At 45.0% G+C, this 17,232-nt stretch overlaps 1 protein-coding gene across 1 annotated transcript in view; it reads left to right on the top strand.

Moving 5' to 3' along the window:
- The window catches only part of myo10 (myosin X), a 150,207-nt gene that overhangs the window by 42,037 nt on the left and 90,938 nt on the right, over positions 1 to 17,232 (top strand). Inside the window, 1 exon segment of the mRNA XM_034104935.2 lies at positions 10,633 to 10,731. Coding sequence (XP_033960826.1) covers positions 10,633 to 10,731 — 99 coding nt within the window.

Here is a 17,232-nt window from a genome sequence, read left to right as displayed (position 1 = left end):
GTGTTCCTGTGTGTGAGTCATTGTGAGGCTTTCCCAGACCTTTCCTAATGTCAACACGGCAGCCTAATCAGTTCCCACAATGCCCTGCTCTCACTGTGTGTGTCCAGTCATTCAAATCTCAATAACCGCTGAACTCGTGCTGATTGGTTCCCCACACAGACCGACGGTCCTCTGACGAAGGTTCGAGGTCACTTTGCCCTCGCAGACTTCCTCCCGTTTCCCAGACTGAGGCATTGAACACGCGGTGTGAAGTTTCTATTGTGTTGTCACTCAGTCATCGCACAACACTTTCTCTGTTCCCTCCAGACCCAGATTGTAGAGCTTTTTAACAGTCAGTCAGACGTATCCTGCATCAGCTGGTGAAAGTTAGGGCTCAACTTAAAGCTATATGTCTTTAGAAAATAATGTGTAGGCTGGGTTCTCAATGCAGCTCCACACTACGTCATTCAACATTATGTTTTAATACCCGTATCGTTTTGTCATGCACATTCCTAATGATCTTTGAAAAGGGGATGGATTATTTTAACAATTTCTTGGGTAATTTGCATTTTCTATCTACTTATATCATTATTTTGTCAGGCTCACAAGCAGAGGGGCTTTTAAAAGGAAAAGCCTTCATCACCTCCTTCCTCTGCAGCACTTTGAAATCAGCCTCTTGCTCTTGTTTCCCTGGACGGGATACAGACTCAAAAGCACCCCAGACGGTTATTCACGTTAACCCGGGTCGTAAAAAGCAGTTAATAACTAATCCGTCCAATCAGCCGTCCCGTGCTTATCTCCCGACAGCAAAGCAAAAGCCTGATAGCCGTTACTCTGGACATGAGACTGAACTGTGGAAATGCACCAGATCCTGCGTCTGTTTGGTCGGCCAGTCTGGACCGAGTGAAGCCTCATTGTTGGCGCCCACCGCCGGCCTGACGCCCACCGCCGGCCTGACGCCCACCGCCGGCCTGACGCCCACCGCCGGCCTGACGCCCATCGACGGCCTGACGCCCACCGACGGCCTGACGCCCACCGCCGGCCTGACGCCCACCGACGGCCTGACGCCCACCGACGGCCTGACGCCCACCGCCGGCCTGACGCCCACCGCCGGCCTGACGCCCACCGCCGGCCTGACGCCCACCGCCGGCCTGACGCCCACCGACGGCCTGACGCCCACCGCCGGCCAACATGTGCTTGGTGTGTCCGAACGCCGTACCATGCAATGCTAACAAACGATGTGATCGTCTGATTTGAAACCCCACAACCTGGTTTCCATGCCGCCATTGGATCATGTTGCAAATGGTCGAGCCTGAACAGGAACATTTTACTTATCGTAGGTGCTGAACTTTTATTTGGACTTTAGTGATTAAAAAAAGTCTTCATAGCGTTCACTCAAAGTCGTTTCTGCACCCAAGTCTCTTGAAATGTGTCGGAGCGTCTGAGAGCAGAGCTGTGAACGGATCCGGTCTGATGAAGAGCTGCAGCTGTTGCTGATCTGCTGCTTTCTCTGCACGGCTGCTGCAGTGCAGGTCAAAGTTCAGCAGTGGCAACATGGTGTTCACACACTCCCTAGAAAAACAACTGGACTCATGCCACCTCGTTTAGCGCTCCAAATATCCACGACTGCAGTTACAGGTCTGAAGAATACACACAGTGCCAGCTGTTTCTCAGAGCAGCAATGCATCAAGTCTCAGTCAGTTTTAGTGTTGGAGAAAAGGAAATACAGGCTTTCTCTTTGAGCGCTGGGATAGAGAGGGTGGCTGTGGAGGAACACAGGACTCCGTTTGTTACCAGAGAGGAAGAGGAATCTCTCCATCGAGACAGCTGCTCATTTCCAACCCTGCCGGCGTACGAGCGCTCCCAACGCCACAGATACTCCATCACCTCCCCCCGCATCCCACAGAGAGCATTAGCCACACATGTCGAGGTTACTCAGGGAAAATAGAGGCAGGAGAAGGGTCAGCGGCTGAGGGTTACCCCCGGAGCTTCGGGGCTGGAGGTTTGTGTCGGTGTTTTGGTTTCTGGGGGGCGACGGCCAGAAGGAGGAGACTCTTTCCGGACGATTCACACTGTATGACCTTTTTATTCAGAGGTGGATCCAAAAGCTCTACGACCACATGTTATAGATGCCATGTAGCTCTCTTCACGACACAGACACAGGTCGGTTCTTTAAAACGGGCGTTTATTCCTTGGAGTTTTCATCCTGTAGCCTCGCCTCTTCCGTTACGCCAGGGGTGTCAAACTCAATTTCATCCCGGGCCACATCAGCATTATGGTTGCTCTCAAAGGGCCGGTTGTGACTTTAAGAATATATAATATATATATAAAATAATGTATTATAATACATAATTTCCTCTGCATTGGACTATTATCGGATAGGGTAAAAACTTCATAATTAACTACGTCTAAAAGCAGAAGTCGAGGGCAAATAATTGCAAGTCTCTTCAGTGCGCATGTCACAAAACAAGATGCATTGTGGGACATGTAGTTTATGGGCAACGTGCCTCTGTAAAGTGGCATGTAACCATATAATACACGTATTATATTCTTTGCATGCTCTTGCCGGGCCACATTACATGAAGTTGCGGGCCGGATTTGGCCCCCGGGCCTTGAGTTTGACACCCCTGCGTTACGCTGTGAGAACTACAACACCTAGCCAAACATATTAGCATATTGTGCTACACATACGAATGAAAACATAAAACAAATACCTCGTTGGCCGCTTGTCGTGAAAGGAGATTCATCTCGTTCCTTTTCTGTATAACTTTGTCACAGACTTCGGCAGAGCTTCAAACAAAGACGTCAACCCACGTTGAGTTGTCCAGTGTAGCGACAAAACACGCAGTACCAGCACATGAACACACATTAGTTCCTAGGCACATGGACGCATACGCAGATCGGTTTAACATGTAAAACAAACTGTCATGCCATATTTAACGATTCTAAATAACATGAAATAAAGTATTTATTTATGAACTATGACATTAATTATTCTTTTTTAATCAAGCTAACTTTGTTACGTCGTTTACATGCTAATTATCAAGGATTGCATTATCTATATCCTCCAGCATGAGATTTGAACAATTAAGACACTGAAAAGTCCATCCCAATGCATTTAAAACCATTTACGACCTCAAAAAGCTTTCTTAATCATTCTTGACAACTTCATATTTATTATTATTAGTATTCAAGTTTTGGTGCAGGCTGTCCGATAACACATTTAACCCTTTATAGATTGTAATCAGAATACGTTTACGCTGATCTGAAAAAGCTTACTAGAATGCATCTCATGGTCTCGTCTCTTTTGTATTGCTGTTTTACTTGTATTACAATCTAAATGCATACAATGGCATAACGGAGCAAGCAAAAGATTTGAGGCATTTCCTCAATAAAACCAACGTTTTTCGATGCAAGAATCGTCTGTCTGTACTTCTGGATAATTAGGCTTAGGGCTGTTTATTACGGTGAGATGCAGCTTCCCCCCTGCTTGGATATTGGACGTGTGGATGTCGGTCACACTCTGGCTCAGGGTGGACTGGAATGAGCGTCTCTCCGGGGCAACAGCTGGGTCCTGATCCCCGTCCAGACTCCTTACGCTCTCAGGCGGGAGTGTTGACATTAGCCCTTCGTGTCCCCACATAGCAGCCGCCGTGGATTATTTGTCCTGCTTTATTTAAAAGTTGTTGGTTTTGTGTTTGAGCGGACATCATGACGTCTGGAGTCTATGAAAGCTGATCCATCCTGGCGGTTGGGGACATTTCTAGAATATCACAGCGTTTGTTTTTACTGCAGAGACCTTGCGGCGCAGTGAAAGTCAACATCGGGGAATCTCAAACATTCGTGGCATTGGATGTTTTGAAGCCCTGGAGCGGATATTAGACGGAATAACATTAATAAACCCACAAAGTTAGACTGTCTTCAGCAGGAACGTTCACAGCCTGGAGAGTGCTTCAAATGCAGTGCTGGGGAAATGAACTAGCATCGAGAAGGACATTTTTGAAACTGTGATAAAGACGATTAAAGTACAACGACCACTTTACCCAGCGAAAGACAGTGGGTAATGTTTTCAAGAAACATTGAACAGTGCTGCCACATGTGACACAGGAAAAAAGAAAAGACTCTGAACCCTTTCTTTGCCATTATATAAAAATAGTGTTGCTACAAAAGTATAAATGAGGCTTACTAATAAGACAACTCAGATCTGAAGCTGCTCAGGAATCTGCTGCCAAAGTGCAATAAAAGAGACGCAATTAATAGAATCAAACCCTTTTTTTGTTGCATTTTAGTCGAGTATAAAAACAAATGCCTTTAAAATAGGATGCAAGCAACACTAGCTTCTCAACCTGAACTGATAATAGACTAAAATCAATTTAAGTTTGCATTCTTATACCATTTTGTACAATAATTATAATGAATAAGTTCAAACAAACTAAAACTAACAGCTGATTAATAACGGTATCTAACTTGAGTTTTTATTATATCAAAAACATGTTGAAATGCTTCTGTTACTTTTATTACGCGTCGGCAGCCTCCAGGAAAGCTTCTTTCACAACTTCGCCGTCTGTGAAAGACTTCATGTGTTTCTCAAGAACGTGACTGACACGATAAGATGCTCTGGAGCAGCCTTGCTCTTGTTGTTGGGCCTGGTGGAAATGGACTGCTGTGCATTTAGCTGTCCTTTCAGGCCCCTCCCCTTTAGCTGTCCTTTCAGGCCCCTCCCCTTTAGCTGTCCTCTCAGGCCCCTCCCCTTTAGCTGTCCTCTCAGGCCCCTCCCCTTTAGCTGTCCTTTCAGGCCCCTCCCCTTTAGCTGTCCTTTCAGGCCCCTCCCCTTTAGCTGTCCTCTCAGGCCCCTCCCCTTTAGCTGTCCTCTCAGGCCCCTCCCCTTTTGGAGCGTAGGGCAGAATTAGGAGGGAATTCCGTCTCGTAGCGTTTGTGCACTGTTTTGAAATGCCGCTCCTAAATTACCCTTCTTCGATAAAGCCACGCTCGCATTGCAGACGAGACAGATGGACTTTGAATTGGAATAGATACAAAAATAATCATCCTCCCACTCGGAGTGAAAATGATATATTTGGGGCTTTTTTGCTTCTGCTATAATTGCGGTCTTGTGTGTGTGCGGACTGTCACTCCTGTTGACACCGAGAACGTCAGCGAAATAGTGCCCACTGCCCACCAGCCACGCCCCGACACATGGGGTCACGCCGGCCAATCACAAAGCTTTGGTGCGTTCAAGTGCATTATTCTGGCACGGGAAGATAATGTTATAGGACATTAACGATAAAACAGAATATTGTTGATCTATTTTTAGACACATCTCGCGATCGACTGGTTGGGCACCCCTGATGTAGACTATCATAATTTTAAGCAATGGAAAACCCCCCAAAAGTGAATGGAGTTGAGTTTGGGTGTGCTGTGCCATGCCGAACAGTAAACGACATGATAGTCAGCTTTTTACCCGACAACACGAGTCCTAAAATGAGGACCCTAATGCAAAGGGTCATGCCTGAATACACACATCTGGAGGTGCTGCAGTCGCATGATAGTTAGAGGCGTTTTGCACGATTTCATCCAAATATTCCCGAATGCATCCAATAATCACGTCTGCCTGAATGCTGTCCATCAGATTAAGTGTCCCTGAACTTTTCCTGTTTTTAAAAGAACCATTCTATAGCCTTGTGCCGCATTGGCGGAGGTATGAGCGCTCTGATTGCTTGTTAGTTTTCTTTCCTTCCAGAAGTGTGTTTCTCATCCAAAATGCACCGCTGGGTCCTCGTTTTCTTTGGTCTGTCGGAAAGTAGAAAGGCGATCTTTGATGTCGTGCGTTCAGGCAATCAGCGGTGATGATTGAGCGATACAAGGTGAAGCTCGGGGCTTTTGGCACAGAGCCAGAGTTTGGAAATGGGCTAGTAGCTCTGTGGGTCAAAGTGTGTGAAGGAGGGAAGGAGGGAGGGGAGAAGGAGTGGATTAAGGGAGTAGGGAGCGAAAGCACAATAAGATAGTGAGTCTGTCGGAGTGAGGGCGGGCGGCACACGCTGTCCACAAAGAACATGGATGTGTGTTTTAGTGTGTGTGTGTGTGTTGGGGGTCTTGGGTGGTAAAGGAGACTTAAAGTGTGCTGGTGGGAGGAGGGAGACTCCTTCCTTTCAGCTTGATCCGAGCATCAGATTCCTCCGGTGGTGCACATCAGGAATGTCCATATGGTCGCGGCTGGTAAACAGCACACTTCTCATTGTGACGACACAATGGGACATCTTCCTTTGTTTGGTTTCTTTCCGTAGCATCGAAGAGCCAGACCTCACTCTCAGCACCACACAATGTCCTGTTCTGCGTGTTTGTCATGTCTTCTTTACGCAAAATTATCTATGAATACGTTTGTACTAAATAAAGCTTGTCAACAACTTCCATGGACAAAAAAAGACAACCCAACAACTAGCTTGTTCTGGCTTCCTGTCTTCTTTGTCTTGCAGATATAAGCCTTTTGGTTTCACTTACTATGTGAATCTCTCCTTGGGAATTTATATGTCTATTTAATTTAGAATAACCCATGAATAATTGTATATAGTATAACAGCGTGTCCACAAATCCCAAACCCAACAATGGTTATGCTTAGAGATGTCCCGATCCGATCACGTGATCGGGGATCGGAGCCGATCACGTGATTTTCAAAAAATAGGGGATGGGGAGAAAAAAATCGGGGATCGGGTTTTTTTTCTAAACATTTTTTTTTATATAAAATAATTTTTTTTTATTTAATGTTACAAAACAAAAATGACCATGTTCACGTCTTAAAGTCATCCTGAGGACTTAGTTTTGGTTTAACATTACACAACATCATGTATGTGTTGCTTCTGTTGGGCTTGTTTTCAGACCTGGTTGCTTATTTCTCTGAAATCTGGCAACAGAGTGGGCGCAGTGTCTCATAGTAGCAGTAAGCTAACGAGAGGCTACGTTCAGCTGGTGACTCGGGAGTCGGGACAGAGAAAATGTCAGGAGTTTGGAAGTATTATAAAGCTGAAAGCGAAGGCAGTGTAACAGCCAGATGCAATGTTTGCAAGGCAGAGGTTCCGCGTGGTGGAAAGAACAGAGCTACGTTCAACACGACCAATCTAATACGCCACCTGAGAAACAAACAACAACAACAACATGGCGAGTACACAGCGGCCACTCGGGTAACGGCACGGAAACAACCGACACTTTCAGAGACTTTGAAAAGGAAAGAGAAACTGCCCCAGAACAGAGAAAAGGCCAAAACAATAACAGCCAAGATAGATGAATTCATCGCGTTGGATGACCAGCCGTTATCTGTTACCTTTTTTTTCTCTTAATGCATAAAGATCGGATCGGGAAAAATCGGTATCGGCAGATTGTCAAAATCAAATGATCGGAATCGGATCGGGAGCAGAAAAAGGTGATCAGGACATCGCTAGTTATGCTGTCTTTCAATGTCTGACTTCCTGTCCTTGGCTCTCAGATAAACCGATGCTTCTCACTTCAGATGTGAATGTTTCCGTCTGATTTACCTAAAATGATCTTCAAAGGAATATTGTATTGAACTTTGTCACCAAATGCCAAGAAAAGACCAAAACCAACAGCAGCTATAGTCCAATAGTCCATCAGCGAATACTTCCCATGTCTCCAACAACCCCGTCAATAAAAAGCTAAAAAGGTCCACAACATTTTTAGAAAGTTTAGAAACCGTCCAAAAGCCCGTCGCCCAATACTTTTTGACTTCCTGTTTTTGGCAATCGGCACCATTGGAGGAGACGACCTACCGCGCCGGCAGTGGACCACTCTGAACCGTCTACGAACTGGGGTCTTTAAAACCTCGATGAAGACGTGGGGCTTGGCGGACAGTGCGGCATGCGAGTGCGGTGACCCTGAGCAGACCGCTGTCCATATAATCACCATCTGCCCCTTATATAGACCACCCTCGGAAGCCAGCCTCTTCGACCTAGGACCAGAGATGCGGGCATGGCTACACGACACCGAGTTCGACATCTAACGTTATACGAAAGAAGCAATCGGCTATAAGGCAAATGGTTTTCACTGAAGTTTGACATATTTCCGTGTATTTATAAGTCTATTTTGTTAAAAATCATCTTTGAATAACTTTGTGAATTGTATAGGCTAATCAAAGAATCCCATGAGCAAGGACTAGTCCGTATTTAAATATGAACTCCTGTCTTCCAGTCAATACAAACGGTCCAATGAAGACGTTTAAACCACCCACAGGGTCAAACCCAGATAACGACCTACAACAACAGCATCTCACTGAAGACCACAGATCCCGTTGTATGCCTTTGCGAGTTTCCCTTTAGAAGTGGCGGAAAGCCAAAGTAAAGAGAGACGAGTCGTTTTCTCTGTCAGATGAGTTTATGAGTTTCCTCCGAGCGTCCCGGAGGATCGCAGGAACTTTGAATCGTGCAGGTTTCCTCTCCAGAGAACACAGAGGAGGGTTTAACACAACACACAGTCCCGTCTGATCCACTGCTGACACTGCAGACCTGAGCTTTACTCTCTGTGTGTGTGTGTGTGTGTGTGTGTGTGTGTGTGTGTGTGTGTGTGTGTGTGTGTGTGTGTGTGTGTGTGTGTGTGTGTGTGTGTGTGTGTGTGTGTGTGTGTGTGTGTGTGTGTGTGTGTGTGTGTGTGTGTGTGTGTGTGTGTGTGTGTGTGTGTGTGTGTGTGTGTGTGTGTGTGTGTGTGTGTGTGTGTGTGTGTGTGTGTGTGTGTGTGTGTGTGTGTGTGTGTGTGTGTGTGTGTGTGTGTGTGTGTGTGTGTGTGTGTGTGTGTGTGTGTGTGTGTGTGTGTGTGTGTGTGTGTGTACCCACTCTGCATCCATTCATCCGCTAACTGATTCCCAGCCAGGTGCCCCTCTCCGCCATAACAGGGCGACTCAGTCAGAATGAGGGCTTGCGGGTCAGAGGTCGTTCATATGACTGGTTCAGAAATAAGAGAGACATCTCGCAAATGTGCAGCGTTTCTTTTTTCCATTAGCATTAGCTTGTCACGCTAATGAACAGCGGCACATATGGCTTTGCGATTACGAGAGAATTCGCTCGGAGGGCCCCTTGGTTCTTCAGCCATATTTCAACAAAAAGGGAGAGGGCAGAGGTCGGTGCTACTGGTGGGAATTTCCCCCTGAACGCCATCAAACCAAAAATATCATCAAAAGGTGAAGGCCAAACCTGGAGGGTTGGGTATTTACTGTAGTGTGTAACTATCCCCCCCTCAAACTACTTTGTTAAAATATATAAGACATTTGACAACAACAAAAATAAGAGAAAAGAGGAACCGTAACTTTCCAAAGCATTTCCTAATTTCTTTTCTTTTTCTGAGACACAATGGTCCGTCTGACTTTGATAACCAAAGATATAATAAGTTCTAAATGAAAACATGCACATCTACGCTGTAACTGTTTGGTGTCGAGCTGTTCTTCTGACGGCTCAATATGCAGAATGATGGCAAAGGTTTTTAACTAACTCTAACCTTACTCCTAAAGCCTAAACCTAAACACCCCACTGAATGATAGCAACTAGTACTGACCAATCAGAGGGAGGTTACGGCCTTTTATACTTTAGTGTAGGAAAAATAGCATTGCTGTCATTCTGCATAGTAATTGTCCACATGTGCTTCTGTTCGCTGCAGGGAGAGTGTGTGGATGTATATTCAAAGCGACGGTGAATATGCAAACGTGTGTTTGTGTTCAGGAAAACAAGCTTTGGGATAAACGGCTTTCGGTCCAATGGGACATTATTTGGACTTTAGGGGTTTCTTAATAATAGGCTGCAGTAACAACGGCCAATCCCCCTAAATGTCGGTCGACCGCAGCCGAAAAATATATAAAAGACCAAGATGCAAACCTCCTAACATACAGTTAAGACCTTCTCCTGAATTCCATACATGTTCTGCTAATACTCCCCACACACTGCAGCCTGGGGGCGACGGCATGATTGCATATCCAGCTGTTAGCTGAGGGGGAACACGAGCAACCAGAAGCAGTAAACTCAACGGGTCATCAGGTATAAAAGTGTTTTCTGATTGTGCTCTGCAGGCGCTCACTAAAAAGCATCAATGAACATTCAGGTTTACTGGCCTCCCGCGGGCCTGCAGGCAGAGACCTGAGAAACCCAACACTGCTGGGTTTCCCCCGACAGCCGAGGACCTCCGATTGGTCAGAGAAAGGTTGCCGTGGTAACGACCGATGGAGGGTAGTACAGCTTCTTGTGGCATTAGCATAGCAACGCGTTACCTGACCACGACATACCATTTCCTCAACAACGTAATTGACACAAATACCTCGAACACGCTGTCAAAGATGTTGGCCTCGAAAAACAACCAAAGTAGGAAAGCGGTTGATTATATAACGTAAAATCCTGATGTGAGGTTTCTTAGAGATTTCCTTTGGGGTTTCTTTCCGCATTATTTGACATGTTCAATGTCACGCATGACGACGTTGTAGCTTCGTCCGGTTCTTCCTTTCCTGGGAATGTTGGGGGTCCTCATGTGCTGCCTGTATCGAGACTCACTTTCAATAGTTTTACGAACTCTCTGGGCATTTTGAAGTACGGGATTCGTGGAGTTGGATTTCCCTTCTTCGAACAGGAATAGCCGTCTGTGCCTGATGACTAAAACATGTTTGTTTCCTTGCAGGGAGACCGGGTGTGGTTACGGGAGGATGAGCAGTACCTCCCCAGCACCGTGTCCTCGTGCTCTGGAGGGGTGGTTGCCTTTGCCACAGACTATGGCCAGGTGAGAACCAATACCGTCCATCATATGTGATCCTTCTACGTCCCGTCAGTCTTCTGTCCTCCTTCAGCACCTTTGAGCACTTTCTAACAATCTTTATACAGATTTAGGATCCCGCATTTGAACCCGAAGCAGCTTTAGTTTTACTGTACTTGCCATTGTCCAGGTTTTAGCGAGAGGTTATCTCTGATTCTTAAACAGTTATGTAACCTCCTGACTGTTTAGAAGATTCATGTGACAGAAACTACAGCACACAATGGATCTGTTATTGTCTCGCCATGTGCAGAACCATGTGCTTCCGTTATTGGTCTGAATTGCATAATGCGTAGAGTGCTTCAGCCTTGGGAAAAGCACAACACACGTTGGGATTATCAAATCTGTCTGCTAGGACGAAACGGCCTTTGAAACGGTTCATCAGCTGACCAGAGGAAACACAGGAAGGTAACCGTCTGGTCCTCCTGACATCCCAGACCTTCCCATACGCTTTTCGCAGACTGACGGATTTCTTTTGTAAACCTCGAAGAGAGCTAAGGCTTAAAGAGGTCCACTTATCATTTGGGATCAGCTCAAGATGCTTTAAATCCCCTGAACCCCATATGGTTCTGCATTACCTCTTTGATCCATATGTTGTGAAAACAGCGATAAAGACGATGAAGGACACAGGGGTCAGGGGTCATGGTGGGCTCTGTGTTTGGGGTTGGTTATTAAGAAAGAAGTTTCAGACAAAACGTAGTTGGCTGTGATGATTCCTCTGTACGCTGTTAAACTGCACAGATTTGGATTGAAGTGTCGTGAGAGCAACGTGAAGTGTGCTCAAACGTGTTGTGCTTGTGTAGCCGATGCTTTGACTCCAAACACTGAAACGATCATGCACCATCATGTCCTGTCAACGCACCTGCAGTTAGTTATACATGATTGCTTAAAGGGCGCGCACACACACACACACACACACACACACACACACACACACACACACACACACACACACACACACACACACACACACACACACACACACACACACACACACACACACACACACACACACACACACACACTAATATATATTGTATGTACTGTATGGCTTGGAGAGCACAACACTCCACCAAGACAATAGCCACGTTCACACTGGAGTACTTTTCCCCTTTGGTTCCGTTAGTACCCCTGATGTTGCGTTCACACTAAAAAGAGTACTTAGTGCCGTGAACTTTTACCCCCATTTTTAGTGCCTGCTAGAGAGGTGGTACTATCCGGGGGGGAAAAGTGCCCCAGTTCTGATTGGCTGGGCGAATTGCAAACCACGCCCCGTATTCTGAAAAGTGCTGTGAAGCCGCCATTGTATTTGTGGCATTAGCATTATTAGCATTAGCCCCGCGCACCAACGCAGAGAGACTAACTTATGGCAACACAAAAGAAAACATGGGAACGGTGGAGATGAGGAGGTGTCGGCGTTCTGGAGATTTACTCTGAAGCCTTCCCCAACTCCGGACACTTCCGGCCCGGGGTCTCCGGGTGGCAGTATACGCCGTGAAGTTGTTTGCGGCCTGAAGAAGAAGAAGAAGAAGAAGAAGAAGAAGAAGAAGAAGAAGAAGAAGAAGAAGAAGAAGAAGAAGAAGAAGAAGAAGAAGAAGAAGAAGAAGAAGAAGAAGAAGAAGAAGAAGAAGAAGAAGAAGAACCTTGGGGTAATAAGTGCCGCAAAGTACGCGGTGTGAACGCGGCTAATGATGCATTCACATGCTCATAGGGAGGTTTGATGGGACTTAGGGACTTTTCCAACCAAACATTTACTTATCCCTGCCATGTTTCTGCATAATATGACATCCGCTCTGCAAATCTTGCACCAACTTGTGTGCAGACTTTCCAAGTTGCCTTTGGAGGAAGTGATTTTTCTCATGTTTACCATTCGTCTGACACAAAGACAAAAGGCCATCTCGCAATCTTACAAAAGTCAACAATATGTTTTGTCTGCGTTCCTTTGATTTGTAAACAAACAAAGCCAACAACATGCCCACCTGATGGGGGGTTATATTGAAAACACTTCAAATATGCTGTAATAAAACATCTAAATACAGACAGACTTCTGCAATAAGCCCCTCCCTGCATCTGCTGCTATGATCATGTACACATACTAATCAAGATGGTATTTTCAGCCGGAGGTCATCAGTGCGCGATAAAAGCTTCCTTCAGGTTTCTGGGTGAAAAACGTGAATGCCAAGTCGCAGGAACAAGGATGAAGGACACATAAGGATGGGAGAAATAACTCACTTTTGTCTTGATGAGGTGAATGCTTATCATCATGTATGAAAATATAGTCGAATACTTTTTCGACAAGCCAACATTTAAGTGAGTTTAGACTACTAATGGCCTCTTGGACAAACTGTTTGTTGGCTGTTTACACAGAGGGTCAGTACATGTGCCGAGGGATTTAGGGTCATGTCGAGTCAGCGTAATGTGCGGGAGATTTACCGGCAGACTTTCTTATCTCCCGGCTCCAAGTCACGATAATGACCCTCCACAACACAGGCTGCCCCCCCCCCCCCAACCACAGGAAGTGTGTTGCTTTTGTTAGCATAACGTTGACATTATCCCCATCAGTCCTCTTGTTAAGATATTCAGATTTCACTCAGGATACATTTGATGAGATCCTTGAAATCCAGCCCCAACATCAAATACTTTGTTTTTATTTATCCATGTTTTTGTTCTTTGACAAAATACATCACATTCTCCTCCGTCTCAAGGCCTTTAAACACGTCTTTCTTGGCGAATAATTGCATGTCAATATACTTTAGAGAGAAACGTAGTTATTCAGAGATCCAGATCCACCTTTCAAAATAAAAGTCCCCCAAAGATGATATTATTATTACATGTCACTTGTTAGACGCTTTTATCCAAAGCGACTTACATACATTCAGTACTGTGGACAATCCCCACGGGAGCAATTTGGGGTGAAGAGTCTCAGGGACGCAACGACATGCTGACTGCAGAGGGATTCGAACTTGCTACCCCCTGATTCGAAGTCTAGCACACTATCCACTGAGCCACAGACAAAACATGACCACCTTATGATATTAGTAGGCAAGTTTTTGGTTTTATGGTATACAGCCTATGGTATACAGCCTATGGTATACAGCCTATGGTATACAGCCTATGGTATACAGCCTATGATATACAGCATATGGTATACAGCTTATGGTATACAGCCTATGGTATACAGCCTATGGTATACAGCCTATGGTATACAGCCTATGGTATACAACCTATGGTATACAGCCTATGACATACAGCCTATGGTATACAGCCTATGGTATACAGCCTATGGTATACAGCCTAAGCCTATGGTATACAGCCTATGGTATACAGCTTATGATATACAGCCTATGGTATACAGCCTATGATATACAGCCTATGGTATACAGCATATGGTATACAGCTTATGATATACAGCCTATGATATACAGCCTATGGTATACAGCCCATGATATTAGTAGGCAAGTTTTTTCTAACCCTAACCCACCCCCGATATGTAAAGGCCTTCAGCTGGAGACCAATCTTTGTTTGTACTGCTAATTAGCAAATGTTAGCATTGCTAAACTAAGAGGCTAAACGTTGTAAACATGACCTGCTAAACATCAACCATGTAAGCATGTTGCTAATGTTAGCCTTTAGCTCAAAGCTATGTTATGCTATGATATGTTATTTTGTCTTCTTCAATGCTCTCTGTCTGGTGTCATCACTTCTCTTCCTCTCGTCTTCTTTCATGTCATGTTTCGTCTGCCATGTTGAGTCGGTTTGGGTTCTCATCCTTTCTGTTTTGTCTTTTCTCATTTGTTTGTGTCTACGGCTCTTTTCCCTTCGATCCCTCTCTCGTCTTCAGTTTCCCGTTCTTAATCTTTCTCTCCTCTTGTTTCTTATTTCTGTCTCTCCGTGGTCTCTTATCTTCCGTTCTTTGCTTCTTTTGTTTTAATTCCCTTGTCTCCTTTTTGTCTATTGTGTCTTCATTGCTTCAGTTTGTCATCTCCTCTCCTCAAAACCTAATTATGTTTTAATATTTGTTTTAATCCATTCCTTGATTTGCTTGTAAATAGCTGTACCGGCTCTACTTGCTGTGTTCAGGTTATTAAATGACATGTTGTTGTGCGCCCAGATGGACCGGAAGCTTTTAATTAGCTCAGCTTAGGGTTGGGAAATAAGGCAGCTCCAGATTTTCACTCTTAATCTGTTAGGAGCTTTACAAGAATTAGCATCAGCTGCTTAAAATATGTTTTACTACAAACAAACAATGAGATGAGAGTCACAGTGAACGAGCAGCCGAATAGGAGACAAGCCAGTTGTGTGCTAACATCTTATGATGAACTTTCTTATTCATGTACAATAAAAATAGGAGGTTCTTTCAGCTTGAACTATTAACGTGTTTAAACCCTAAAGGACACACGCCCAACATTAGCCGCCTTAGCTTAGCGGTGGTGACGTGAAGTCATGTGACCGTGCTGTAGTTCCTTTATAGCCAAACATTGGCCGCCTTAGCTTAGCGGTGGTGACGTGAAGTCATGTGACCGTGCTGTAGTTCCTTTATAGCCCAACATTAGCCTCCTTTAGCTTAGCGGTGGTGACGTGAAGTCATGTGACCGTGCTGTAGTTCCTTTATAGCCCAACATTAGCCGCCTTTAGCTTAGCGGTGGTGACGTGAAGTCATGTGACCGTGCTGTAGTTCCTTATAGCCCAACATAGCCTCCTTTAGCTTAGCGGTGGTGACGTGAAGTCATGTGACCGTGCTGTAGTTCCTTTATAGCCCAACATTAGCCACCTTTAGCTTAGCAGTGGTGACGTGAAGTCATGTGACCGTGCTGTAGTTCCTTTATAGCCCAACATTAGCCGCCTTTAGCTTAGCGGTGGTGACGTGAAGTCATGTGACCGTGCTGTAGTTCCTTTATAGCCCAACATTAGCCACCTTTAGCTTAGCGGTGGTGACGTGAAGTCATGTGACCGTGCTGTTAGTTCCTTTATAGCCCAACATTAGCCTCCTTTAGCTTAGCGGTGGTGACGTGAAGTCATGTGACCGTGCTGTAGTTCCTTTATAGCCCAACATTAGCCACCTTTAGCTTAGCGGTGGTGAAGTGAAGTCATGTGACCGTGCTGTAGTTCCTTTATAGCCCAACATTAGCCTCCTTAGCTTAGCGGTGGTGACGTGAAGTCATGTGACCGTGCTGTAGTTCCTTTATAGCCCAACATTAGCCTCCTTTAGCTTAGCGGTGGTGACATGAAGTCATGTGACCGTGCTGTAGTTCCTTTATAGCCCAACATTAGCCGCCTTTAGCTTAGCGGTGGTGACGTGAAGTCATGTGACCGTGCTGTAGTTCCTTTATAGCCCAACATTAGCCACCTTTAGCTTAGCGGTGGTGATGTTTTTCAAGTGGTGTTAATATGTGGAGATTATCCTGCTCAACAGATCCCTTGCATTGCCTACAAAAATACTTCATCACTGATCTGATACGAAATTATTACTTTAGCATCTTTAAAGTTAGTGTTGCTTTAGAAATGAAGCCTCTTAGTCTCAGAGAACTTCCTTAAAGTCCAGGCTGACACACTTCAGGTGTTTTAACAAGTTGACTCTAAACGACTAAAGGAACATAATCCCTTCAATAACATTTACTCTCAGCAAACTGCTCGTTATAGCAGGAATGAAACGGAAGGCTCTCCCCCCTTCGCTGCCCCTCACTCTTCCTCTCAGATTTGACAGGTACTCTTCCACTCGCCCCGAGCTTTATTCCCCGCCTCCATCATCATCATCAAAGCAGCAGCTGCTCTTTGAATCACCATTCATGTCCCGCTGCATTGTCCTGCAGTCAGTTCTGTCTGCGCAGTCAAAACAACGAAACCCGAGCAAGACGAGAGAAACCTGCGACCTCCGACGACACACCAACAAGTACACACTGATATGTAGGGTGCATTGACCACTCAAGACCCCTTACAGTTTCTAAACACCAACATTCACGTCTTCAGCAGGGTCAACAACCGGCTCTAAATGTACAAGTATTGTCTTTTAAGGATGCAAATGTATCCTTGGGAAGGGTTAGCTTCATATATATTAAGAGCCTTGAAACAACACTACGATTATAAGTAGACTTTTTCTCAAATGTTGTGCACACATTTCTTAAATCTTCATAGTGAACACCTGTCCTTTATGAAATCCTTTGTTTAGAGTCATAATAAACCGCACACTCGAGGGTTAGTCCTTTTATTGAGAGCAGCCTAAGGCACACCTGTTTGATAATCATGCTGTTTAATCAGACACTTGATACCTGACAGGTGGATGGACTAGTGTGGCAAAGGAGATCACACATTGATTTGAACACATTTCTGGGAGACATTTTTGTTTGGGAAATTCTTGAAACGCAAAACAAAATGGGAGCATTAAAAAAAGGTTTTTAGTTTTATTCAGTTTACAAGACAACAATTGAATATAGAGAGAATGTTATATACATTTTTTGCAAATATGAACCTGCT

The sequence above is a fragment of the Pseudochaenichthys georgianus genome, chromosome 17 (genome assembly GCF_902827115.2).
Source record: "Pseudochaenichthys georgianus chromosome 17, fPseGeo1.2, whole genome shotgun sequence".
Taxonomy (NCBI): domain Eukaryota; kingdom Metazoa; phylum Chordata; class Actinopteri; order Perciformes; family Channichthyidae; genus Pseudochaenichthys; species Pseudochaenichthys georgianus.
Note: the sequence above shows the minus strand (reverse complement) of the source record. Positions and strands in the feature narration are given on the sequence as shown.